Source organism: Lissotriton helveticus, chromosome 4_1 (assembly GCF_964261635.1).
Source record: "Lissotriton helveticus chromosome 4_1, aLisHel1.1, whole genome shotgun sequence".
Lineage (NCBI taxonomy): Eukaryota > Metazoa > Chordata > Amphibia > Caudata > Salamandridae > Lissotriton > Lissotriton helveticus.
The window spans coordinates 64004807-64031917 of record NC_136063.1 but is presented as its reverse complement, the minus strand read 5'-3'; the positions used below and the strand labels follow the sequence as shown (position 1 = coordinate 64031917).

Genomic DNA, 27111 nt, shown 5'->3' with positions numbered 1-27111 from the left:
CCTGGCAAAACCGGGACGCCTGGTCACCCTAAAATGTGGGCTACTTTTTTTTAGCATGCATGGGCAGATTTTTAATCCCATTCTAACCCTGATGGTTGATAAAGAAACCTGGAGGGTGAGCCTGGCTGGGCTGGCCCTGCAGCCTGCTATCGGCTCTGGACTTCTTGTTTACCTGCTGTAGTACATCTCGGCGCAGGCGCACTGAAGCCTCCAGTTCGGGCTTCTGGTGGGACCGGACTGGCCTCTGCATGCCCGGCCTCCTCCAGGGCGCCCTGTGATTTCCTAGAAATGGCCTGGTTTGTAGGAACTGCAGAGAGGTTTTGGAGGGTGGGGTGGGCGCAGGGGGCGGGGGCGTTGAGGTGTGTTTAAGACAAGAGAGGCCAGGCTGTGGGGCCACAGACAGCTTTAGGAGCAGGCAGGGAACAGAGGGGACCCCTAAGCACAGAGGCCGATCCTGTACCCTTCTGCACAGATCAGGTGGGTGCACTGGGCGCTAGGGGGGGGGCACTATTATAGAAGAGGAGGACACAGGTGCAAGACTCATCCACCCAGGGCTGAAATTGGAAAATAGAGCCAAATTATGGGCCCCCCTGTTGAAAGAGTGTCAATAGAAAGGAAGCGAGAGTAACACACCCAACCCACATTTATTTGTACAAAAAAAGCATCTGCTCTCAAAGAAATTGGCCACACGGACAAATGCGATTGTAAATCTTTTCTTATTTGTGCAAAAATATTGGCGCTGCTGCAGAGATATGTGTGGGCTCAGCACCGAAGCAGCAAGGTAGCTCTGCTGGTTCATGCACTTGCTGGAGAGATATCTGCAGGGTTGTCACAATGCACCAGAGAGGGGTTGTATGTGTAGCACGCAGGTGGGAGTTGTCCTTCATGAAGGTAGCTCAGTGGGTTACAGCCAGGGCTCGAGACAGGGGGTACCACGCGGGTGGATGGCGTCCCCCCACTTATTTTACCAGGAGCTCGATAACTGGAGCAAATGGAGCCACACATTCACTCTTTGGCCTCTCTGGGGCGAGATCGAAGCTCATTCAGAATGCTGCTCACGCGCTGGCTTCTCTGATGCAATTGCATCTAAGGGGTGAGCGAGGGGAGACAATGAGGCTGATGGTGCAAGCCACCTTTCGTGACATCACTTCCTGTTGTGACGTCAGCGTCCCCCCACTTCTTTTTTTTTTAGGACTTGTGCCCTGGTTACAGCTTTTGTTGCCGAGATTCTTGTGTTTCCTCCAAGTCCTCCTCAATCTCCTACCTGTACGCGAAACTGAAAATCTCCGGAGCAAATAGGGGTTCCAGAAATGCCCAGTCACCAGACCACCCAGAGCAGGAGAGAGAAAGCCACAAGCAGAGGGAAGGAGGGGGAGAAAGATGAAAAAATAGTGTCAAAAGCAGGAAGAAGGGATGACTAATCTGCCAGAGTGAGATGAAGGGGCCGGGAGTGTCCCGTACTGGCAGAAAGAGGCAGGAGGTGGAATGAGCTCAGCTCAGCTTTCGAAGAAATCTTAAAACTTGGCTCTTTTAGTAGCAAATGGTTCCTGACTTTTCTAGCAATTTGTGTGCTAGGCGCCGGGGAACCCTTTTTGGGTAGCTGCGCGCGTTACAAAACTAATTTAATAATAATAATAATGAAGACAGACGGCCTCCGTTTTCCGCAATCCTGGCATTCGCCATCACCAGCGACAGGTTCTAAGGAACACTTTTGGCTCCAGCACTTATTATTTAAAAAAAACATAAGAACTGCTTGAAGTCACAGCAAGGCGCTTCATTCAAACTGCAAGACAAAAAATGATGACCCATAGGTGCTGTTTATTTATGGATTATTTGTTGCTATAGCGCTTTCAACAAACACAGCTGCTTCTCGGCACTGCAACAGCCAATGCTACTCTCCTAATATGCAGAGGCGTGTAGGCAATGAAGCCTTGCCGCTAGAAGGAAGAGTGGTGGAGCGTGACTTCCTGTGAATAGAAATAGAAACATATTTATAGCGCGCGTAGCTACCCTAAGGCATCCCAGCATGGATAGCAGCTGCAGACAGAAGAGCCATGACCGAAGGCTACACGGCAGTGAGGGTGGGGGCAGGGCTTTAAGTGGGATGAAAAAACTGGGGGGGGTCTCTCAAGGGGGCGTGGCCATTGTAATTGAGGGCTTGGCCTAAAAACATATAGGCTAAAAGTTTGTGCTTAGCATAGTGTCGTCCTACTGGCATTTTGCTGTTTCTGTCATTGCATTCAGATATGTGATAGAAGTAACATCATACCTACAACAAGTCAGGACTATTGGCTTTGTCAATGGTTGTTAGTTGCATAAAATAAATAAGCAGCAAGTATGCCTTGGTTAGAGTATTGGAAAAGCTTCCACTTGAAGCCCTGGTGACACCACGACAATGTTGCTGCAACTCTGAGTTTCAAAAAGAGATGGGAAACCCAAAGAAAAAATGACTCTCTTTAAAGGATTTCCCTTCCCATACAACGCTCGAAAAAAAATGGACCGCCGTTAAAGAACCGTTAGAGAGCCCGATAGAGACCCGTTTCGAGGTCCATTTAAAAAACACTGCCGGTGCTCAGACTCAGTGAGACCCGGCCCACTTAAAGCTGTGGGTGGCGGTGAAGGGGGCAAAAACTTACAGTGTCAGAGCTGGCAAGTCCCCGCCTCAAGGTGGGGGCCAAGTGAAGGACAGCTCGAGGCAAAGATGCAAACTGCCTCCCCCCATGGCTTATTTGAACCCTTTGTGCACTTTCTGCTTTTTAGCCAATGGGGATTAGGCACTAGTGACCAAGGATGTTGAACTCTGGTAGATTTGAGATAGGGAAAGTGGTTTTTTAATGTGTTTTATATAGCGCAAACTAGACCCGAAGATATCAGGTATCAGAGCGCTTTACATTGCACCAGTTTCGTTACACAAGGACACATTTATTTTTGTTAGGGACGGGGAGATTAAGTGTTTTGCCCAGAATCACAGGATGTGGAGCGTTGTTGCCGAGACTCGAACCCGGTTCCCAGACAGAGGGATCCTACTGGGTTCAGAGGGTCATAAAACTGAAAGGAGCCCCTGCATAGGAAGACATTGGTCCATGTTCTATTGCCTAAGGAGGGGTGTCAAACAAGGTCAGGATTAGTTTACTCTAGCTCTTGGCTGAATGGGGGTAGTGTTGGACTTGGCCCTCTCTGCATGTTCTGTTTTCTGGACCTGTTTTTGTTTTATGACTCTGTGCACTTTACCACTGCTAACCACTGCTAAAGTGCTTGTGCTCCATCCCTCAAACATGGCAACATTGTCTTACTCCCAGTGACACATTTATTCTCATTATAAGTTCCTGGTAACGTGGTGCTACATGTAACCCATGAACCTGTAAATTAAATGCTACTAGTAGGCTTGCAGGACTAATTGTGCATCCACTTACGTATCCTTTTAAAGCCTGCCTCGGCCTGCCATTGCAGCCTCTGTGTGCAGTTTTAAAGTGCCATTTCGACCTTGTAAAATAAACCTTTTCCCAGACTAAGCCTTCCTTGTAATACACGTAAGCCACCCATAGGGTAGGGCCCACACAGTACAGAGGGCAAGGTGCCATGTATTTGAAATGCAAGGAATGTACTTTTATGTTGTACATGTCCTAGTAGTGAAAAACTCTTAAATTCATTTTTCACTACTGCAAGGCCTGCCTCCCCCAGGCGTGGCACAAGCACCCGTAGAGAAATGTGAGCTTTTGTTAATCTCTGCAACGCATGGCAGGCACTTCGCGGTGCCTGCCACTCAGTGCAAGGAGGTGCTGTGGCAAGGGGGCCCTACTAGGGCCCCCTTTCCGACAGGTTTTTCATGTCAGAAAGCCTGCATGAAAAGCATGTCAGAAACTGACATCATAATCCCCACGGCGTAAACGCTGTAAATAGGGGGTTATGAGCGGCCTTCGACTGGCTGACGGGATCCTTGAGCCCATGGAAGCCAGTTGGTCTGACTGGTCGGTTTCAAATCCGACAGCCTTCGTCATAATAAGGCTTTTGGATTTGAACTGAATGATGTAAGTTGGAAAGCCTCCGACCTGTGGTCTGAGGCTCTTCGACTTACATCGTAATATGACCCTTAATATTTTAAACTATATATGAAAAAAAATCAATATTTTGTATATTTCTTGACAATAATAGTGTCGATAATAAATTTATTCCAATATAGTTGTATTGAGCACTAAAAGCATAAGAGCAGGATATTGTGGTAAACAATATTTTTGGCACAATATTTGTGTTAACGATATTGTTTGCCACATTTTTGTGTCAGTGATCCCTGTCATTGGGCACAGACAAATGGCCAGGTGGTGCAGCAGTAAGTTTAGTCCAATTAATGAGTGACATTCTCTTTTCTGTGTTTTTAATGCACCTGTATTTTTAGTTTACTGAGCTAAGAAAACATGTTCAGGAATCTACTGTTTTTCTTTGATCCGACAGCTAGTATCTGGCTCTGTTAAAATCTGCCTTTTGATGTGATCAGAGAGAGCGCAGTAGGCAAATAGTGGTAAATGAACAGTGGCGGCTGGTGACATTTGTAAGTGGCGAGGCTTACAATTGTAGATGAGTTTTACGCACGAGCAAAGCCAGCGAGCCCGGCTGAAAAAAGGGGGTCTCAGGGACTTCTCCTTCAACAAAATTCTGAAAAAAGTGTGGGGAATGGTGCAATCACTCTCACGTAAGCACTGCATTTTCATTTACTTTTATCTTGTCAATATTTTGACTACAGTGTGCCCTCTTTACACAGAATTTCAATTGCAACCGGAATACGTGACAATTCTTTTGTTCGCTCTGATGAGAGGCCAAGGATTGGATGCTCATGTAGTTTGAACACCGTTTTGCTCCACTGACAGTCACTGTGAGAAGCTCATGCTGCCTTTAGACTCATCCCCGGAGCTTTCAGCCATGGGGCTGTTATAAACACCTGGTGCGACTCAGTTCAAAGTATCTATTACATAAGAGAAATAAGCTTTACGAAGAAAATACAGAAATGCAACATCCCGGAAATAGTTGACACTCTTATAAAGAGTTATAAATAGGAACTAAGGGACTGATTTAGAGTTCGGTAGACAAGTTACTCCGTCACATAAATGATGGACAGTCGATCCGCAGTATTACAAGTGCATCATATCCAACAGCACTAGTAGAATGGTGGACAGGATAGCCGTCACCTATCCGTCGAACTGTGAATCAGGCACTACAAATCTCCAACATCCATTACCTTAACGTTTTTAACATTCATTTTTAAAACATCAATCAGTGTTTTTACCATTAATATTATGGACATAAATATATAGGGCCCGACAGGAAGCAGTTTTATTTACTACTGGGTCTGGGACCCGAAGGGACCCAGTCGACTTAAAGCCCTGTGTGCAGAATGTTTATGTAGGCACAAGGTTCATGCAAGGTAAACTCAACTCCTGTATGTTGGACTCTACGCATTTAGGGGCATATTATCAAGAACTGCGATAAAATTAACCTGGGCTGCTATGGAAATTCACAAGGACATATTATCAAGCCCATTATTGCCGTTTTAGCGGCAGTTTCCTGCCGCTAAAGCGGCGATAATTTTACCGCAGTTCTTGATAATATGCCCCTTAATATTTGTAGGTGTGTGTGTGTATTTCTTGAAAAGGCAAGCCTTCTATAATGCGGAACAAAGTTAATTCTATAAAACAGGGTCAGATACCAGAATTACGCAACCGCAAATATCTAGCATGCCTCTGCGTCTATCAAAACATGTCTGAGAGGGGATAAAATATTCTAGAACTCTTTGCTCCGATCGATCTGAATAAATTAGGACCTAAGTTAGAACCAATTATGCACAGCATAAACTAGGCATACATATTTAGTGAATGGAATGCTTTTTTGACATTACAAATCTGGACACTATTTGCACATATTTCTCCCTTTGTCCTTGACTCAAGAGAGCAACAATATCTGCACGACTTTTGAATCAACCTTGCGGAGAACAAATATAGAAGCTTGATAAGATGTCTCAGAACAGTATTTGTAATTCAGGTTAATCATTGACACTTATCATTACCAACAACGCTCGGCGTACCTCTCTGCAAGAGTCTTACTTACCACTTTCGCAAAGCAGGCCACTGAGCTGTAGAAGTGAAAACACATGCACTTGACACTTACTCAGTCATTAAGTTTGCTTAATTTAGTTGACTTATTGGACTCCTCTTCCAGACTTCAGCTTACCTCCCCCCTGATGATTTCCAACAAAGGTTCCACCCACTCCTACATTGTATACATCGCCTACCCGTCCCGGCCATTTAAATGAATTGAGCCCCATTAAGTCCACATAAACACCCCACAAAGTCTGGGCAGTGAACTCCGCTCTGCTTGTGGAGTTTGCCGATTTTTCCACACTCTGCTTTACGCAGAGCTTGCGGAGTTCCGAAAAACACTGCTTCGCGTAGCGTGCGGAGTTTTTTTCCTCACTCGCGTTTGTCAAAGTCAAGTTGGCGAGGGCGAGCGAGAAAAATCTACCTCCCGGCGAGATTTCGCAACGCGGATGCTCAGATTTCCCATTGCGAGTGGTCTCGTATGCTCTTGACTTCTCGCGTTGAGAAACCGTCCGTTTGCTTTGAGAAAGCTGCCGCTTGAGTAAAAATCTACTCGAGCGGCAGAAAGGAAGCAGTGCCTGCTTGCGCTGTGCATGGTGCCATTCATGATGATTGCACAGTGCGGACAAGCACCTGGCACTGACAATCACTTCAAACTGCATTTTTCTAACGCATTCCGCTGCTCGCGGAGGTTTGAGTAGCGCGGCAGGTTTTTTTTTTATTTTGCGGAGTTCTGCTGTATGGAACTCCGCAAACTCCACCCAGGGTTAATTGAAACCCTACACATGCCCTCCACAGTGATGTCACTGATCTAGCTTGTGCCTCCAGGCCAAAGGAGACCTCCCCCAGCTCAGGACATGCGCATCAGGTCCAAGTCCAACCCCCTTATCCTCCATAGAAAACCAGAGTCGTTGCAGAGCAGCAAGTAGCTATTACTTTACAGCTGCTCTGTGTTTAGTCTCCTCCCCTCGGGATGGTAGGGCGGCAAGCATTGTGCCCATTAATACCAGATGCCACTGAGTACCCTTGCAGTGGGAGTGCTCCACACAGGCTTTTACCTCTGAAGAGCTGATCAATTAGGGCAGAGTCAGCCTCATGCCAGGAATACCTCTGAAGAGGCCAGTAGGGCACAGACAGTGTCAGTTACATGTGAGTCATTCTTGGGAAGGGAATATCCCCTGTGTGGTATATGGGCATGTGTCCTGAAACCTACCTGCATGTGATTCAATCTAGTATTCTGATCAAGACCAGTCCAGTTACCATACTAATCTAGCATGTGTGCTGAGACCCTAGGCCTGCTCCTGACAAAGTCCAAAATGTTCTGTGTTGACACAAAGTGGTGGTGGCAAATCACCAACGTTTGTGGATTAATAGTCCTGACCAAACCTATTTTCTGTGTCTGAAAGGAGTGTGGCTACTGGAAGTTCCTAGACAGGGCCCACGTTTTTGCCTGTCCCTGCTTCGTTAAAGCGGGAAGGAGAGTAACTACCCTGCTAGGAGGAGAGAATCTCCAGGAAGAGAAGCATAGTTCCACATCTGGTGTGTGGAACACTCAGAAGAAGCTGAGTGTGCAATGACAGCATCTTACGGACAACCTGTTCTGCGAGAGGTCACCCAGTCTTCCTGATCGCAGTTTTTGAGGTAAACTGAGTGAAGAAGTGCAAATGCATAGCCCTGTGCAAACAGCGCTTCTACTGTGAGAGGATTGGTGCTTCCCCTGCCAGTCTGTGGAACAACCATTCTGAGATGGTTGTTAGCCATCTTGGAATGGTAAATTAGGAATAAACTAAAAACATGGTTGCTGCGTTTGTGTGGGCATGTATGGTGGCCATATTTGAATTATTATTTTTTTTCTAAGAAAAGAACATTTAAAGATGGCCGCTGCTTGTATGGTAGACATATTTTAATGATCCCTAAATTTTGCTTGGTATCAAAGCTCATGCCTAGATTACAACGGTTGCCAATTGACAGGAGAGTTAATTTCAAGACTTTAATGCTTTGCCCACAAAATTCTCCAACCATTTAGCATGCATCCCCCGAGTCAAAAGATCATGAGCTCCTTTCGGGCATTGGCATCAGTACTCTGGAACTCACTATCTGCGACGATCAGGAGTATTCAGAATCATCTGGCTTTTAGAAAGGCCATAAAAACCTGGCTCTTCCAGGTCTAGTCCTTGTCTTCTGTCTTTTCCACCCTGCTACGTTATATCTGATTTTTAGCGCTGGGACGCCCCGTCACTGGGGCAGCCATGCGCTTTACAAATCTCGTAACATAACATAACATAACATAATATACCATAACAATGATAGCTGCTGTGCGGGCACAGATTTATGTGGGGGGCAACTTTGAATGATTTTTCTATCTATGTCAGACTGAGTTTTTGGGGCCAAGGGCAAGGAAGGGGCTATGGGGCATCCATAGTGGGGGCTAGGGTCATTTGCCTCTGATGTCCCAGTGTCCGTCCTACTATAGCTCTGCAAACCGGGCCAAGTACAACTTCTTCAGCACTTGACTTTCAGTGGTACCGATGGCACACAGTTACAGATGCTCATTGAGGTCGTGTAGGGGTGCACCAAGCTCATCGCTCAACAGTTACCCAATAAGCACAATAAGTCATTGTCTACTCAAGTGCAAGTCTTTTTATAAAGGACATTTCTTTAAAACACTTGAAAATGGAATTCGGCACACTACAAAATGCAGTTACGAATAATCACTGTAGCAGGCCCTCTTTCCCAGGGTGGAAGGTCTGCCTCGCTTCTTCCCACAGTCCTTTATCCCAAGGTAGTATGTGTGGCAGTTCTCAACCACAGGTGCAGTGCTACTCCTCCCATGTAGCCTTTGTGTGCTCAGTTCCACAGCCTTATTTCCATTGCTAACCTTTTCACCAATGGTAGTCTTCTTTGCTGGTCGCAGTCGGGCCTTCAACATGCATCAGTGACTTCCTCTAGGTGGAAGACATGCCAGTTGTGGATCTGTCCAGTCCCCAGCCTGCCACGGCGAATGCAGGACCCCTCCTCGGAGGCTGGTGGACCGCATGCTCCTGTGTGTCTGCGGTGTGGCCTGTAGTCTCTTGTGCTTCATAGCACCTCTTCCGATCGCAGGGTGAGTCGGCGTGGTCAATCTAGGCAGTCGCGTAGTCTGCTTCGGCCACACTTCTAACTTGCAGTAGTTCAAGCGGCTTTGAGGTACATCAGTTCAGGTCACAGTAGAGCTTTTGCTCACTACAGGACAGTGCCACAGCTAGCTGCTTCAGTGAGAGCGACTACGCTCCCGTCCAGGAGCACGCCGATCAGTCTTTAGCGGACCCTCAGCCCAGGGGTCAGTTTCTTCGGTTCACCTTAGTCATCAGTTTTTTATGGGTGCTCACTCTTAGCTCACCTCTCACCTATTCTTCTCAGACAGGTCCGCCTGCAGGCACTTCAGGGCAGATACATAGCTCTTCCGTTAAGGTCTGACTCAGGTGATGTCCCCTAACCTCTGGGAAGCTGCCTGCAAGCAGTCACCTGCTGCGGGTGTACAGCAGTCCTCTGGATACTCTGCAGAGAACCTCTTTCCTTGATCAAAGAGAATCTAGAACTTGAATAACAAGTGGGCCAACATCTCCCCCTTTTATATAAGTTCAGATAGGAAATATGTATTCTTTGTCTCCACCATCAGAACCAGTTATGATTGGTCCTTCTTTCATGTGTTCTTTCAGGCTATTTCCAGAGACAAACTTTGTGTAAAGTGTTGCTCCTTACGACAGGGTCTTCTCAAGTTTGAGGTACAGACAACAGAGGCACAAAAAGGTGTGAGCATTCTACCGCATTCTCAGGAAGAGAGACAAAAGACTGGCCCAGTCTCACCCTTCATCACCACCATCTAGCAAGCAGCAGTGCTTAGGAAGACTAAACAGCTGCTTTTTGCAGCAAAAGGTCCTCATTGAATTCCTAAAGGGAGACCGGTGTCCTCTTACCCCACTTGAGTGCCCGGTCTCCTGCCTCCAGCTTCAGGAATGACAGTCATTGTCTGGGGAAACAACCTCACCTCCATCTTGAGCACATGAGCTGGCCAGGGGCTGCTAAAATGGGAAGCACAGGGCTCCAAGTACTCTGGTTCACTCAAACACACTATGTATGCACTGTGCAGGCCACACACATACATATAAGCAAACATGCCCCAGGATTTTGCTGCTAGGACCTGTGTTAGTGTGTAGCTGGGTACTTCATACAAGTGAGCAATAAACCTCCACTTGATACATATGACAAGGGCTGGACAAAACAAAACGTGGAACAGTGTCACCACCACTTGGGCTATTCACAAAGTTAACTTACACTTGTGAGTAATTTGTATGTGTAAGTTTACACTAACATTTTTGAGTAACTTTATAACTTTTGGCCATTCACCAATTGCAAGTATAACGTTACTCAAATATTAAATATCTATTTACCCCACCCTCTGAAACAGGGGATGGAGACAAATGTACGAGTGCAAGTTACTACAGCCAAAAAAGAAGTAGCAGTAACTTCAGCACCAAAAACAACTAACCACTGCTACTGCAAGACCATCCAGTACAAAATAATGAATCTAGCGACTTAATATAGAACCCCACTAATATTCAAATTATTTATTTCAACTTTTTAAACACACACATATATATATAAATTAAATGTTAAAAATAATTAATATTGTAATTTTTTACAAATACATATTAGTGAAAGGAATATTTTAATAGCCTTCTTTAATTTAAAGATACATCTACCTGTTTAATAATTAACTTAATATTAATTAATTCTATGCATAACTTTTTGTAATTTTTGATTAATAAGTAAATACAAACATTTCACTTTAGGTGGGAGTTTTTGTAATAAATCTTTAAAAACGAATTCATACTTAATTTAATATAGCTGAATTAATTAAATATTAACTTAATATCAATTAATTCTATGCATAACTTTTTGTAATTTTTGATTAATAAGTAAATACAAACATTTCACTTTAGGTGGGAGTTTTTGTAATAAATCTTTAAAAATGAATTTATACTTAATTTAATATAGCTAAATGAAATAAATATTTAATCCAGTATTAAGTAAAGTGTTATAGCTTTTTCTTTTTTTTTTTATATTTAAAATAAATATATAACATTTAGAATAATATTTAACATGCATATATTTTTTACCAATTCTTTAAAGTTTAAAGCTTAATACACTTTTTAAAATGTCTCTGTGCCTTCCCGCAGATAACCAGATTACATAGCTAAATAGTTTAAGTAATATAATTAAATTTAACACAATTTATTATGGGTTTTATATTATGTGCCTACCTCCATTTATTTCTATGGGATGGTGCTGCAGCACCAGTGGTTAGCCAGACTTAATATAGGTCTAAACTGGAGTATATTTACTACTGTTTTGGGTTTCTTGTTGGCTGTAGTAACTTTAGAAATGCCATTTCTGAATATCAGTTGCCTGACTGTTTTTCGGCGGGTGCAGGTCCTTCTCTAAAGCCCTTCTTAACTCTCCCTATACCCCTACTTACTCCAGACCTAACTCTCCAGTTTATATTCAGGTCAAGTCAAAGAAAGCTTTATTTCGACCATGCAGGCCATAAAAGCTCATAAAAAAGCAATACATTACATTTTTGTTAAAAAAAATAATACAGTATATCATCATAAAAGCTATATACATTATTCCTGTGTTTTAGAAACTCTTCAAATGTACAAGTTTTTAATACATTCTTGAATTGGCTCCCTCATGCCTGCTCATGATTCTAATGTTAGATATAATACGATGTATGACAGAGTTTATAGTTTCTACGTTAGATACAAGAGTGAGTAGAGTGGCAAATATATATAGCAAATGTTTAATTCATTAATAGATAAAACTCCTATTAGTTGGTAAAAAACTTTGACTTTATCTAACAAGTATTTATAATAAACAAAAAAATCCAGATTAGGACAACTATATTTATATAATTAAAACATCTCGGGAAAGAATTCATTACAATGGGGGAGATAGTACAGTAGATATGTGCAAAACCACATTAACCCTGTTGGTGCATAACAAAGCGTAGATAAAATTACAGTGGAACTAAGGGTTTCACGAGAGTGTTTTCTATAGGAGAGCTATACGGGTAGACCACATGGAGTATAAGAACCGGTAGATGGAAAACACAATAGGTGTTTCAGTTTCATACTTAAAGAGCCTGAAAGCCTCAGTGCAGTGTCTAATCCCCATATTTCTACACAATTGAAGCAACCACCGAGACCTTGACTTTCCATAGGCCGGGCAGAAAAAGGGGACATGCATTTCAATTGCCTCAGCTCGATCACACCCTGGACAATCTAATGTGACGGCGCCCTGCCATTTGTTAGTAAATGGGTGGAGTGGCAGCACCCCATGCCTAAATTGGAGGAAAGGTTTCTTTGCTAGAAGGGGTTGGATATAATCTAAAGCAGCTTCCAGGCTGTATTGCTGCTTAATTCCCAGAACAACTGGGTTTGGCCCCCCGCTATAGTAGGGCCAATTTGAGTTCTCTATGGGCGTCAAGTAGTGCCATTCTAGAGATCGTAGATCAGATCTCTTCTGGGGTTGTCCACATATTTGCCCTCCATATGGCCTGACAAATGTTCCTGATATAAGCTAGCCAAGGGAGTTTCCCTGCACATTGAAGGCTCATAACATCCTTCAACTCCTCTTTGTATCCTGCTAGTTCGGGTGTGCTCCAAAGGCGACGCCAGTATAAGAGGGGTCTGGAAGAGACTACATCTGTTATAGGGCAATCCCTAAGTCCATCCTGGGAGGCGTTAATGTAGGAAGGCCCAGCAATTTCCTAAGAAATAGGTTCTCTGACATTAATAGGGAAGAGGTTGGGAAATGGCCCCCCCATAGTTCAGCCCCATACAGCGACGCTCCCCTGGCCTGTATCTGGTAAATTTCTGCCACAGGACCTATCACTTTGTGCGTACAGCTCTTATAGACTTTTGTGATGCCTCCCTTGGACTGGGTCAGTTTTAAGCTGGCTTTCTTTATTTATGTCCACCATTCCATTTTATCGGTTAATGTGATCCCTAAATAGTCAAAAAGGGACACCCTCTCTAGGGCCCTTCCATCTATTCAGGGGATGGACAATTCGTGGTCTTAGCATTAAAAACCATATACTTGGTTTTTTGAAGATTAATCTCCAATCCCCAATTTTTGCAGAAAGTGCTGAATACACCAAGCACCCTCTGCATGCCCATGGGAGATTTGGAAAGTAAGAGCGTATCGTCCGCAAACATAAGAGCTGGAATTTTGCGGTTCGCCAGCCTGGGTGCATTAATATCTTTCCCATCCAACAAACAAAATTTCAATTAGGGTGTTTAAAAAAAGGGAGAAGAGTGTCGGGCCAGAACGCATCCCTGTCGCACCCATTTCTCAACAGGGAAAAGGGCAGAAAGTTCACCATTCTTGCCATATCTTGTTTGCACGTGGTAACCCGTGTGAAGATGTTTCAACTGGTGGAAAAGATACGCTGGAACTACCAAATCAAGAAGAATACCCCACAGTTGATCTCACTGGACCTGATCAAAAGCAGATTTAAGATCCACAAATGTGAGGTAGAGGCTACCACCCACTAGAACCACTGTTTTCCAGTGGATGAGTTGTAATCTGAAGATCTGGTCAATGGTGGAGATCTTGGCCCTAAACCCTGCTTGTAGAGGTGTTAATACATTATTCTCTCCAATCCAAGCTTGCAAATGCCCTAATAGTACACAAGCAAAGATTTTTTGGGTGACATCCAGAAGGCTTATGGGGCAATAGATAGCTGGATTGAGTGGTGAGCCCTTTTTATATATGGGGATAATTTCTGCCCCAGCCCATGTAGAGGGCAGTGCTATACCTTGCAGAACTGCGTTAAATAATGACCACAGGTAGGGTGCCCAAATTGAAGGTTCGGAACGATAAAGGTCGCCAGGGATCTCATCCAACCCCAGTGCTTTAGCGGGAAGTAGCTCACCCAGTGCATCTGTGATCTCCTTTATTGTACAAAGTGGAGCATCTAGATTTGGGAGCTCCGCATCTAAAGTGATTGGTTCTATCCTTCCCACTTCCTCTGAATCCCTTGAGTATAAACCAGACTTCTTCCCCTATCGCCAATTGGCCTTCAGATTTCCCTGTCTTACCAAGGTTTCAAAAGGTTCTCATGTCGTGATTTTCCAGTGCGGTGTATATTGCTTCCCATTTATCACTTTCCCACTTGATTTTGACTCTAGCTACAGTGTTTCTATACTGGTCCCTGGCTTCCTTAACTCATGGCCTATCATTCATGCTGATGGAAGCTAGAAGGGCTTGCTTGGCTACCTGAAAGTGTTTGTTAAACCATTGGTGCCTTGGTTTTGAGTTTGGCCTCAACCATTTACTATTATAAAATAATTGTGCTAGGGCAGAAAGCAGATCCTGATGATTTTTTGCAACTGACATTTGGGAAGATAGAGTGCCACTGGTCTTGGATAATTGGAATGCAGCTTCTAGAAAGGGGATGATGTGTTGGTATAGGGAGGCTACTTTAACCGGTGTTTGAGTGAGTTCCCCCCAGCGTACCCTCCTCCTTCCTTCAGCTAATACTCGGCTAGAATTGGATTTTGGGGATGTGTTAGGATGGCCTTCGGTAAGGGGGTAGGAATATATCTAGAACCGGAGGATTATGGTCACTCTCGTAGCGAGGTGTGACCTTAAAGTCAAGGACCCTGTGCCATAACCCGACATCTACCAAGATGTAAGCTAGGATTGATGCCTGCCCGGGTCATTTAAAGGTGAAATTACCGGGACTATCGGATGGGAATAGACCATTGCAGGCCCTCAGTGAATGGCTTAGTGTTAGTGCGTTCCTTTGTAGGACCAAGGGGAACCACGCCCGTGTTGGAGGGAAATTTTTAAGTATTCCTCATTTTGAAGTCCCCCCGTCCCTCCCACGTTTACTATAAAAACATATACTTATGTATGTGGAGGGTCCACAGTTGGGTGGAGATCTTGGGACAGTCAATGATATGAGAGGTGGAGAAGCAGCCTTAAGTGCCCGATTACGATATCGAGCAGTCGGTCCTCTGTCCTCTGTTGTGGCGGTCAGGAGACCACCTGACAAGCCGTTGGCGGTCCAAGCACCCTATTACGATATGACCGCTGTGGTTGTGGTCAGAATGCGCTCATTGACACTGCGGCTTGTGCTGCAGCACAAGACGCAGTGTAAATGAGCCCTTTTTGCACATCCATGCACTATCTGCCATACACCACGTGGTGCATGGTACATGGTGCATGGATGTGCATGGGGGCACGACATGTCCCCCCTGGGCAACTTTGCAGTGTCTCACGAGGGATGGGCCCATGTTTGGGGCCCCCAAAGTCCCTTTCCGAAAACCTTTTCCTAGTGGTCAGACTGCCATGAAAAGGCTGTCGGAAAGGGGCATCGTAATCCCGACAGTGGTGCCTGCCTCTGCACCGCCTCTTGTCAAGAGTACGACTCTGAGCACTACCCCGTCGGGATCAGATGATCATGTCAGATGCGGTGGTCTTTCCTCCCGACCGCTGCGGTCGGAATGGCTGCATTGTGATGCAGTGGTTGGACCGATGTCCTGTCTGTCAGGTGGACTGCCACTGAAGGACTGTCGGTGGCAGTCTGCCCAAAATCTGGGCGTGTTTTTTTTTTTTTACATTTTCAAAGATCTTTATTGAAAATCGTGCACATCAGGTTACAAAATTAAACATAGTGCTGCAACACATGAAGAAATGGAAACATCGAATCGATCATAAACAGCTTGAAGACTAGTCCATCTCGCACTCTTCGTTCTTCCACATTAAAAAAGTTTGCCATCCCCAAATTCAAGCTCTCGCGTATGGGCTACAAATCTTTTTCCTATATAGGGCCTGTGCTATGGAACTTCCTGCCTTTCCAGGTTCACAACGAGATAAATCATACGAATTTCCGTAAAGCTTTAAAAACCTGGTTATTTAACACCTAGACACTCCCCCTGACCTTAGCCTCATGCTAATATCTTCACAAAAATCGCGCCGGGAAACCCTTTGTGGGTAGCTGTTGCGCGCTAGAAATGCAAAAACTAAACTAAACTAAGGCAATGATACAAGGGCGGCACATCATGGAATGTAAGGCACTATAGCTGAGGACGAAGCGTGGGAGGGTGGCAAAAGGCAACAAGCAGGGCAGAATGGGGCGTGGGGGCTGCAGGACGACAGCAGCAGGCAGGGGAAGGAGGGGAATACCTATGGGCCAGCGCCAGCAGCCGCCGCGGGTGGGGAGCCGGCAGGGAGCGTGGGAGAGGATGCAGAGGGGGAGGCAGTCCGGGAGAGATGATACGCAACGATAGGGCCCCATATATTGCGCGACCGACCAGTAGCCAACATTAGTTCCCAAAATACTGAAAGAAGTGTCTGACACTGCACAGCATCCTCGAGCCATGCACTCGCCTTGGGTGCGGGCTTCCGACCCTAATGTATAGCAACTCTACGGCGTGCGAGAACAAGGAGCATAGCCGTGAGACGGCGGGAGGCATCAGGGCATTGCCTAACCAAGCTGAGTAGGCAGGTCAGGGGATCTGGCAAAACAAGCGAAGAGGTTATCTCTGTAATTATGGTGCACACGTCGCGCCAGTATGTAGAGACCAAAGGACACAGCCAAATTAGATGAGAGAAGTCCGCCATGGGGGATGAGCACCTAAGACATCTATCACTAGGGATGAGCCCCATTCTGAATAGCTGAGCGGGGTAACGGTACAGCTGGTGTAAATATTTAAAAAGGATGAGGCGCAGACGGTAGTTAAGAGACAGGCGTTTAGTCTGCTTACAACAGTACAGCTAGTCCTCTTCAGAAAGATCAGTGCCTAATTCCTCGCTCCAGGCCATGCGGGAGCGATCAGCAGAGATAGGGGTGGCTGTTAGCGTGGTGGCATAGAGCCTAGAAACCAGTCTACGAGGAGATGTATGTCAGGTCGAGGGCAGCCGTCAAAGGAGGGGGCTGTGGGAACTGGAATGCAAATCCCGACAGGACTCTCTAAGCTGGTAATATAGCAGTGTGTCCATAGGGCCAGGCCCAGCCGGTAACAAAAAGAAATTGTCACTGGGGTAGAGGTCAGATAGGGTGGTCAGACCCATGCCAACCTCCCGCCTCACCATTCCTGCCGTGTGCAGGGAGGGGAAAGACAGGTAGTATGTGGCAGGCATGGCACCGGCGGAGAACGAGCCTGAGCCTGAATATTGGTGAAGACCATGCCAAGCCCAGCGCAGGGTCTCCACCATGTCTATTTCTCCACGTGATGGCTTGGCAGGGGCAAAGATCGCGGTCCGTAGAGGCAAGGGGATAGCCAGGTCGGCTTAAACCACCACGTGAGGCTGGAACGGCATTGGGTGGAGCCAGAAATGAAGGAAGCTGGCCTGGGCACTGAGAGTGTATAATTTAAAATCCGGGGCACCCATCCCGCGGCATGCGAGGGGAAGCGTGAGGATGTCATTCGCGATTCTGGACTAAGGCCCGTCCTAAACAAGGGAGATGATGAGGGAATGGAGAGTGTGAAAAAATTGAGCTGTGAGAGGGACTGGCACATTCAGAAACAAATACAGACATTTCGGGAGGGCTACCATCTTAGCGGTGGCGATACGCCCCGCCAAGGATAGAGGTAGGCACCGCCAAAGGGGAATCTTGGTCTCCAGCCAGTCGACTGCCCGGCCAAAATTGGCCCTCCAAAGTCCATCCACATTCCAACTGAGCCAGACACCCAGGTATCTAGTGGACCCGATGCCCACACGAAAGGGTAGTCAAGAGTGAAGGGGATAGTGGCATCCCTCTAAGGGAATAGAATAGACTTGCTCCAATTGACCTGGATGCTGGCCGGCCCCCGAATCGCACCATCTCACGGACCATGGGGCCGAGGTTCTCCTGCGGATGGCGGACATAGAGAGTACCGTCTTCCGTGTACATTGAGACGACCAGGGCTCGGGCCGCGAACCCTAGGCCCCTCTGAGTGTGGTGCTGCCTGACCCTAGCCGCAAGGGGCTCCATGGCCATAGCGAAGAACATAGGTGAGAGTGGGCACCCCTGTCTAGTGCCCCTCGAGACTCGGATGGGTTCTGAAATTTGCCCATTGATCCGGAGTCGGGCAACCGGGAGGGCGTAAAGGAGTTCAACTTTGTGCAGGAAAAGTGGGCTGAAGCCAAGACGGGGAAGGAGATAAAAAAGGAAGGGCCATTTGAGAGTATCAAATGCCTTGGTAGCATCTAAAAGAGCTGCCGTAGCCGGGAGAGTGGGGTTGATCTGATGGAGTACAGCAAAGATCGTGCAGAGGTTATGCGACGTTGCGCGCCCGGGGATAACTCCGGAGTGATCCGGGTGAGCAATCAGGGACATGAGGGGCAGAAGAAGGGAGGCCAGAAGTTTGGCGAAGATCTTATTGTTGGTATTAAGAAGTGATAGGGGGCAATATGAGTCCAAAAACTCCGGGGGTTTGTCTGGTTTTGAAAGCAGCGTCAACAGGCATCGGGAAGTGAGTGGGGAAATGACCTGATTCGAAGGAGTCATTATACATGGCGACGAGATGCAGGATGAGAACGGGTGCAAATGTTTTATAGAAAGAAGCGGGTAGACCATCAGAGCTGGGCACCTTATCCCCAGGCAGACTATTGATGGCAGCTAGGATCTCTTCCATGGAGAAGGGTTCATCGAGATATTCTCGATGACCGTTACTTGGCCAGAGGAGCTCAAGAGTGTTACAGTACTGGTCTAGGAGGTCGCGTGAGGGAGCAGGCCCGGCGGTATAGAGTTGAGCTTAGAAGTTGGTGACACGTGAAAGAACCTCAGTGGGAGAGGTTGTGCATTCCTGACCCCCATCCTGCAGTGCTGTGATATAGGAGGCAGCATGAGGTTGTCAAAGAAGATTGGCTAAAGTCTTACCGGGACAGTCACACTCGCTGTAGTGACGCACCCTCGCCTCTCTGCCCAGAAATGAGAGTACCCTGTCAGCTTCTTGTTCGAATTCAGAGAGTTTACCTCGAAACTGTGCAAGGGTGTCGGGTGTGGGTTGACCGAATGCTGAGAATCAAGGGCCTTAATCTCTCCCTCCAGGCGCTCAAGAGTGCCACAGATAGAACGTAGAACACCCGACTGCTTAGAAATGCATTCACCCCTGACCACCACCTTGAAGCCCTCCCAAAGTGTGGAGGGGGAGTCCACCGAGCCGACATTAAGTTCGAAATAGTTCTCTATTACAGTTTGGATTTCAGCGCAGAACACCGAGTTGCGAAGCGCATTGGGGGGCAGACGCCAAGCAAACATCTGCCTCGTGGCGCGCAGGAGGAGCAGACTGAGATTTACGGGTGCGTGGTCCGAAAGGGTGTGCGCCATGTGCTCAACCGATGTGACCCATGCATGTGCATTACGAGTGGTGATCCAAAGATCCAGGAAGGACCAGCAGCCTCAGGTGCCTATAACGCAGGTGCCCTCGCGCACGTCTGGGTGAGTGTGGCGCCAAGCGTCTATCAGAGAGTTGTCGACCAGGATGGAGCGCAGAAGGGAACTGGAGCGTGGGTGCAAAGTGCGGGCCCAGAGAGGTCCAGCGTGGCGGAGGGAGTAATGTTAAAATTGCCCCCCCCCACAGCAAAGCAGCGGGCCCAGCGAGGAACTGTGTCACCACATCTGCGCAAGGAAGTCGGTATCATCAGAATTAGGGCCATAAATCGCAGCAAGGATAATGACTGGGCTAAAAGGGTACCAAGCAGGATAACAAAGCGCCCCCTCTGGATCAGTAATGGCCTAACCTGGGTGTGGTTAAAGGCTTAAACAGCCCCACCAACTTCCAATGGTCGTTATTGGGCTAAATATAGAAGACACATTTCTGGACCTGTTCCATGGTCATTTAACTAACCTTTCTTAACCCCACATGTCTGACTGCTGGAGAATCATGGCACCAGTGGAGGGTGCCAGAAAGAACAATTCGTTATCATGAAACAATAGGCCACTCTACTCTTTTCTCAACTTCAACTTTTCTTTAATCCAATCTTGGGCATTAACTTTCTTCTGCTCTTCTCGAACCTTTTTGAATCGTTTAGTTGCTTCCTATTTCATCCCTAGGCTCAGATCGAACTGTCAGAATTGCAAGAGTAACTCATTTTCTCTCTCTTTTGCTTCTCCTTGGCTTGAATAATCATCAGTTTACATAGGGGTTGATTCCCAGATTTAAAATGCGATCTTGTGTGAGAATCAGGAAAAAAACAGAGACCATAGTAAGACAGTGGGGCATATTATCAAGCCCCTATCGTCACCACAACGTTACTTTTTATGACGTTGTCAAGGCAGTGTTAAGCCACTTAACGTGGCTTAAAGCCACATTAAGTGGCTTAAAGCTGCCTTGATAATAGGGCCCCTTTCACGCTAAACTTATTGTGAAAGGGGGCGTGCAGTGGGTGTTGTGGTAGGCGTTCCACCGCAACACCCATTGAAGTCGACGCTGCCGCCTATTATCAAATTTGGCGATAATAGGTGGCAGCGCCGAACTTAAGACCAGACAAATCCTGGTCTTAAGGTGGCGACACAAGAAGAAATGCTTTATTTCTCCTCTTTTTTAGGTCTCGCCTAGTCAGCGCACATGCGCTGCTCTAGGAGATGACCTTTAGAAATCGGTCAGCTCTTTTCAAGCACTTGTGCTTGTGCTGGCATCCACCTTGCGGAAGTGAGCAGCGGTGTGTGTGCTAATTGAAAACAGATGGCACTGCGCCGCTGCTCATCCCGCAGCCAGCACAAGCACGAGTGCTTGAAAACAGCTGCTGCTTGAACTTTGCCCTTCCCCCTCTTTTCCCAAGGCATGCGCTGTCTATGACGCAATGAATGAGGCTCGAGAATACTTCTGAGGGGGCAGGGGGAAACATGTGTGAGCGTGGTTGCACACTCACATAAACCAGTCGCTGGTAGGTTTTGACTTTGTGCTATGCGTCCAAACACTGGTTTCTGCATTTATTTTTCTAACTTGCCTCCTGTGCAGGTGCTAGTCTGTGAGTGCGCCTGCTTAAGCCTATGCATCCACTAACCAGTCCGTGGAGTGATTCCAAATATTTGAATATATCACTGCTTTTACCCTTATTTAAATCCCCGAGAACACAGCCCGCTGAAGCTGAGAGAGTTTTTTATGTAAGCTCCTCAGCACCAAAGTTAAAAAACTTTTTTCTAATTCTTCCGGCTACTGTCCAGGCAAACAGGTTTTTTGAACTGAGTGGAGTAGCTGCTCCGAGTGAGGGCTGAGGGCCCTGACCCGTGCTTCACTTAATCTCCCTGTGCCTCCCCCCTCACAACCCCTCCCTTCCTTCGGAGCTACTTTTCGTTAGCCCTCTGCTTGCCGGCACACAGTGCTGATTTCACTTCTCTTAATCTCCCTGTAGCCCATAACACCTCCCACCCCTCACAGCTTCTTTGCTTAATGTAGCGCACACAAACCTCAGGTAGCCCGCCGTTCTTTATTTACCAGGTTGCCTCTTCAAATTTGAGATTTGCATGGATCGAACGTGGCTATTTATAGACTTGTTTTACATTTTTAAGTGTCTCTGTCACCCGTGATCTTTTGTTCCGTCTTTTACACTTCATTCGTTTTCCCTGCGGTTAGCTACAGGCATTTTCTTTTAACTTAGTTTAAAACTGGCTGTTTTTGCTTCAGTCATTTAATTAAAATTCACAGTTTTATGGCAATTTCAACACAGTGACTTACTTATTTCTGTTTACCCTCCTGCCAAAAGCGTGTAAGCGTACGGTATTCTCCTAATAGGAGATTGCTTGTTATTCACATGCAAGGGACTTAAAGCTTGAGTATGTCATCACTGCCATTTGCTTTGAAGGTGCCCCAGCACTGACACAAGTGCACATAACCCGGAAACATCCCACAAGGTTTGTCTTCATGGTAGACATGCGTTGCAGCATTTTTTATGTTATTTCTTTTTTAATACAGTTGTTCAATAATACATAATATCAACCTAGGTTCAAGCTCACAATATTACTGCGCATATGATGCTAACAGATCTGAATATTGCATTACCCCAGCGTTCCTCTTCCTTGTCCCAGTCATTACAGTTGAGGCGATGTCCTAGTTCTCCTCGTCCTCCTCCCACCTAGAATGCCTTCTGTGTTCTAATGTTAATCATTTTTTTATTGTTTAGGTTCTTTTATAGTATTTTTGCTCATTTTACAAAGGTGTGTAATTATGTTCTCACAGGATAATTGTTAACAAATACTTTAAGAATAACATTATTGAAATATTATACCTTAATGGCGTTTTTTAGGAATAAAAAAGGATCGCCCCCTGGCTTCATATGTTTTGTTTTTGTCTCTTTTACAGCCTACACTACAAGATGGGGTGGCGGCTCAGTGACATGTTCCTGCTGACGTTGGCTGCAATGATTTGCCTTAAACTCCCAGAAGCTGGAGTCAATGGCATGTATTGGGACTATTTTTCCTCCTCTTATGACGTACAGTGCAAGGACTGCGGTATAGGATCCTCATCACACTTCTGGTGCAATACACGGAATGGGTGGGACTACTGCTCCCCTACATCAGGCTGGGACTATAAGTACAGGCGGTGCAAAGCGGATCATCCCTGTGAACTCCATGGAGAATCCTACTCCTGGTGTTACACAGAAGATGGAAGCTGGGGCTACTGTGGGCGAGTGGAGATGAAAGTTCTATCCCACGTGACTTCCAACTATCAAAGTGTCTGTCAGGATGAGTGTGGTAGAGAAGGGAACACAGGTTATTTCTGGTGCCACACCTCATCAGGGTGGGACTACTGCTCCCCACTGTCTGGAGTCACAACTAGGAATACGATGTGCAATTCAGAACACCCCTGCGGCACATACGGGTACAAGTATTACTGGTGCCATACGGGGGATTCCTGGGACTACTGCGGACCTCTAAGAGCCAACGAATGCATGTTGGAGCCTGCAGGGTGGCTTCTATTGATGAATCCATCTAATGAAATTGCTTGTGAGAAAACTGATAAAGGCAACAGGGTTCAGATGCAATTTCATGCTGAACCCACCGATGATTTAACCGATGTAGGATATTCCTATGATGAGGCAGCTTTCCAGGTGGTTGCGCGTTGGAACAGTGGTTGCCTACGAAACAAGCAGACATCCAATATCATACACTCCAAAAACCTGCGCCTGGATCTGCAGGGGTTTCCGAAACCTGGGGGCATCAGCCATTACAACTACCAGATTCAGATCAATGGGCAGCGGCCGCCGGGCCAGAGCTCGTCCATCGCGCAGGTGCTGTTCCCTGTGGAGGCGAATATTCCAGACAGATACATTCGCAGAGCATTCATAGAAAGCCTTGTGCGAAGAGCTAGAATCAAGATAACACTCAACCAATTTTGTCAGGCCAGAAGGGACTATGGCTGGACTGTGGAATCTGAGAGAGAAGTGCACCAAAGCCTTGGTGATGACATGCACTATTTTGGAAGTGTCCAGAACCTAGGTGAGATGCACCCCCAGAGTATCTCGTCATAGCACAGCAGCATGGATTCATGGCTCTTCAATAAGTGGAATGTCCCAACAAGAAGTGTATGTGTCATACCATGCAGCCACAAGTCAGCCATTATCTAACCATAGAAAAATCAATAACTAACTTCCAAAAATCCCCCAGACAAACCACATCAAATTATGCAGCCAGTTATACCACCCACTACCTCTGTGGCTGTTTAGCCGCCCCGTTTTGGTCTTCGTCCATGACAAACGTCCCATCTCCACCATTGGATCCACCATCTCGCGGTGCTCAGTCCTCGAAGGGTGGTGATGGTTCATCCGCCCGGTCTACAGTGACCGACCTCCCATGATCTTTGGAGGAAGCAGTGTACACAACCATCATGGATAGGGTGGTTGGATTGAGAATTTTGTTAACCTCTTCGCTGCGGCGTCTATTCCGCCGCAGCGCTAAGGGGGTGAAGGGGCTGCGCGGCACGCCCATGCTGGTGATGGAACCGCTCCGTCACCAGCCTCGGTTGAGCTGTGCTGATGACGGAGCGGTTCCGTCATGGCCCTGCCCGCTCAATTGAACGCGCCGCGCAGGCGCGAAATCAGCGCCGCGCAGGCACGTCGGGCGAGCCATGACGGAACCGCTCCGTCATCAGCACAGCGCTACCGCGGCTGATGACGGAGCGGTTCCGTCATCAGCACGGAAAGAGTTAATCTAATATGTTAGGAAACTCTGCCTGAACAGCAGAGATAGATCTACCCTCCAGAGTTCCCCCAGCAGACACCGGGGCAGGTCCTTCAGAAAACAGGAGAAGACCCTGGAATTGAGCCAATGCTGACAGTAGAACCAGAAGAGTGCACACTATCAACTTAAATTGATTTGGGTTGAAATCATTTCCTTCTACTATGGTGATCAGATTCTGAAAACCAAAAACTGGGACATTTCACAAACATAGAAGTAGGACTCAAATTTCACATCCACCAAGGGGCACAGGATGATTTAAGACAACACTCACTAACATATAAAACAAAGACAATGAGGCAATAAGGGGAACAAATTAACAGCAAACTTTATACATAGTCTCATATTTGTCAATCAAATTGATTTTTGATTAGGATGGCAACTATTCCGTCTTTGGAATACATAAAAGCTTGGCTTATTTATATTCAGCCGACCGGCTCTAAATACTACAACATGTGCTGAATTTAGTTAAATCTGCCAGGACAGAGGATGAAAAACCAACAGTGTCCTGGAAAATGTGGGATACCAGGGCACTCTAATTTCTTCTAAAGCTGATCAAAAATTAGCCACTGAAAGCTATGGATACTTCTTAAATTGACTATGGAAGTGCACTCACTCGTCTTCACACAGTGGCACAAAGGGGGCTGCAAGCTCCAGGGTCCCCCTCAGCACAGTACCCAGGCCTGAGAGCTCTTGACTCATTCCGGGCGGGGGCTCAAGTTTCGTTACACCACTGTCTTCACAAAGCAATTCTTGGCCCTCTCCAAGCTCGACATGTATTCAATTCAGAGAAGTTCCCCCACAAACTCGTGTTCTTGCTTCTATCAAAGACCTACCTCTGGAATCCAGATGCACATTCGAGTCGGCTGGCCTCACCTATCGAGCCCTCCACCTGGACAATCCCAAATATCTAATGCAGAAATTCTACTTGTGGGAGAAGTTTGAGGAGATAAATCACTTCTACAAACTGAATGGAGTTATCCTTTCCTGCCAATGCCCCCAACATTTGGCTTGCCCAACTAACTCACATTAAGCTTTCTTCTTCACTTATTCTCTTCAAAAAAAGGATCTCAGGACTCTTCTATACCATATTAACTCGAGGAGCACTTTTAAATAACTATTTGTTGATGTATTTTTTATGTCAAGACCTTTACGGCAGTCCTTTAAAGTGCATATTTAGTCCCTCTTTCATTATTATTTTTTTAAAAAACTTTTTATTGGATTTTTACATGGTACATGCCATACAGTATTCGGCTTGATCATTTCGGTAGTACAAAGTAGCAATATCAGCCATATGACAAGGGTAGCGGAATAAGCGGACACAAAGTGGATTCGTTGGTGAAGGGGGTGGACACCCCTCCCACCTTCTCCGCCAAAGGTGCCAGGAGGCATCGGGGAGGCAGTTAATAGGACCGCCACCGTTCACCGACCCATATATCTTTTTCTGATCTAACTCCCCTGTGAAGGGAATCATTCATGGATAATCCAAGTGTCAAACTAAACTTGGGGATGTATAACTCGGGAATAAGGAGGTCTGGGGGGAGTAGTTTGGGGTCGTTGGAAGCGCGGGTCAGTGTAAAGGGGTCCCACATAGTTACGCTGCCATCGCACACTTTACCTACTCTCGGCCTGTGCTATGATTCCCGGGAGATGACCCAAATGGGGCTGTCACTGTATGAGTGAGGGGAGGGGGGGGTGGAAAGCAGGACGTGTGTTTGGACTGGGATGCAGGTAAATCTGGTGCCGCCTGGGGGTGTTTGGCGTGCTCTGTGTCATTTGTGTTGGGTTGCCTAAAGTCCTGTAGGAGTGTTGCCCATTCTAATCAGATAGGTCGACGTCGTATGCCACGGGCCTCCTCTTGCCGAATAAGATTTTCCTCGGCTGCTGCCCACTTCTGCATTGCCCCCCACCATGCAGCGATTGGCGGCCCCTCCGCCGCTTGCCAATAAATATCCACACCGTGTTTGGCCAACAGCACAGCTAGCAGGGCAAATTTAGTTTCAACTTTCTTCCGTTTGTTGCGCTTAAAAATACCTAGGGCACATGCCTCACATGTATGGAAGTAAGTGAGACCTATGACTGCCTGCAGGGTGGTGTGTACTGTCGACCAGAGGGGTTGTATCACTGGGCATGACCAAAACTAATGGGCAAATGTGGCTTCCGGGGTATGACAGCGGAGGCAGTCAAAGTGGGATGCCGAGTAGAAGCGTTTGAGCTGCGCCGGTGTAAGATAAGCTCGGTGTAATATGTTAAACTGGATATTTTTGAACCTTTGATTGCAGGACACTTGTTTATGGTGTTCTAGGGCCATCCGCCATTCACGATCATTAAGGGCGCGTCTGAAATCATCCTCCCAACGGAGCCTTAATCGGGATAGCGGCACCTGTGTGAGTTCAATAATGGATTTATAGATCCATGTGATGTGGTGTCTGCCCGCCCCCATGCGTGTTAATGTGTGTAGCACCGGGTGAGTCTTAGGTTCCCTGCTCCCGAGGTCCCATGTCTGCTCACAGTCTGCCATCAGCTGCCTATGCAGCAGGAATTGGCCGGCTGGAAGCCCAGTTTCTTCAGCTAGGTCTGCAAACTAGATCAATTGGCCATCGAAGAACATTGCCTCCGTTTCAGTGAGTTGGAAGTTGGTTCAGATTCTAAGCTCTTCCGCGGTATAGAACCCATGCCCCTTAGGGAGGCCAGCCAACGGTAGTAATGGGGAATGCAATGGCTCCCCCTTGGACATGCCGTGTACTTGCATGGTACAGGCTCTGGCTGCCTTGACCGGCAGCGGATGGGCTGGATCGGGTCGGCTGCCTG

At 46.7% G+C, this 27111-nt stretch overlaps 1 protein-coding gene across 1 annotated transcript; it reads left to right on the top strand.

Annotated features, from left to right (window-relative positions):
• Positions 1–400: 400 nt before the first annotated feature.
• On the top strand, positions 401–23873 carry LOC144826948 (uncharacterized). Its single transcript, XM_078685409.1, has 2 exons — positions 401–477; positions 22427–23873. The coding sequence occupies exon 2, from the start codon at positions 22440–22442 to the stop codon at positions 23592–23594; it is 1155 nt and encodes a 384-aa protein (XP_078541535.1). The 5' UTR covers positions 401–477; positions 22427–22439; the 3' UTR covers positions 23595–23873.
• The last annotated feature ends 3238 nt before the right edge of the window (positions 23874–27111 follow it).

Excerpts from the sequence above, each read along its gene's own strand:
- LOC144826948 (XM_078685409.1), top strand. The coding sequence starts at position 22,440 with ATGGGGTGGCGGCTCAGTGACATGTTCCTGCTGACGTTGGCTGCAATG.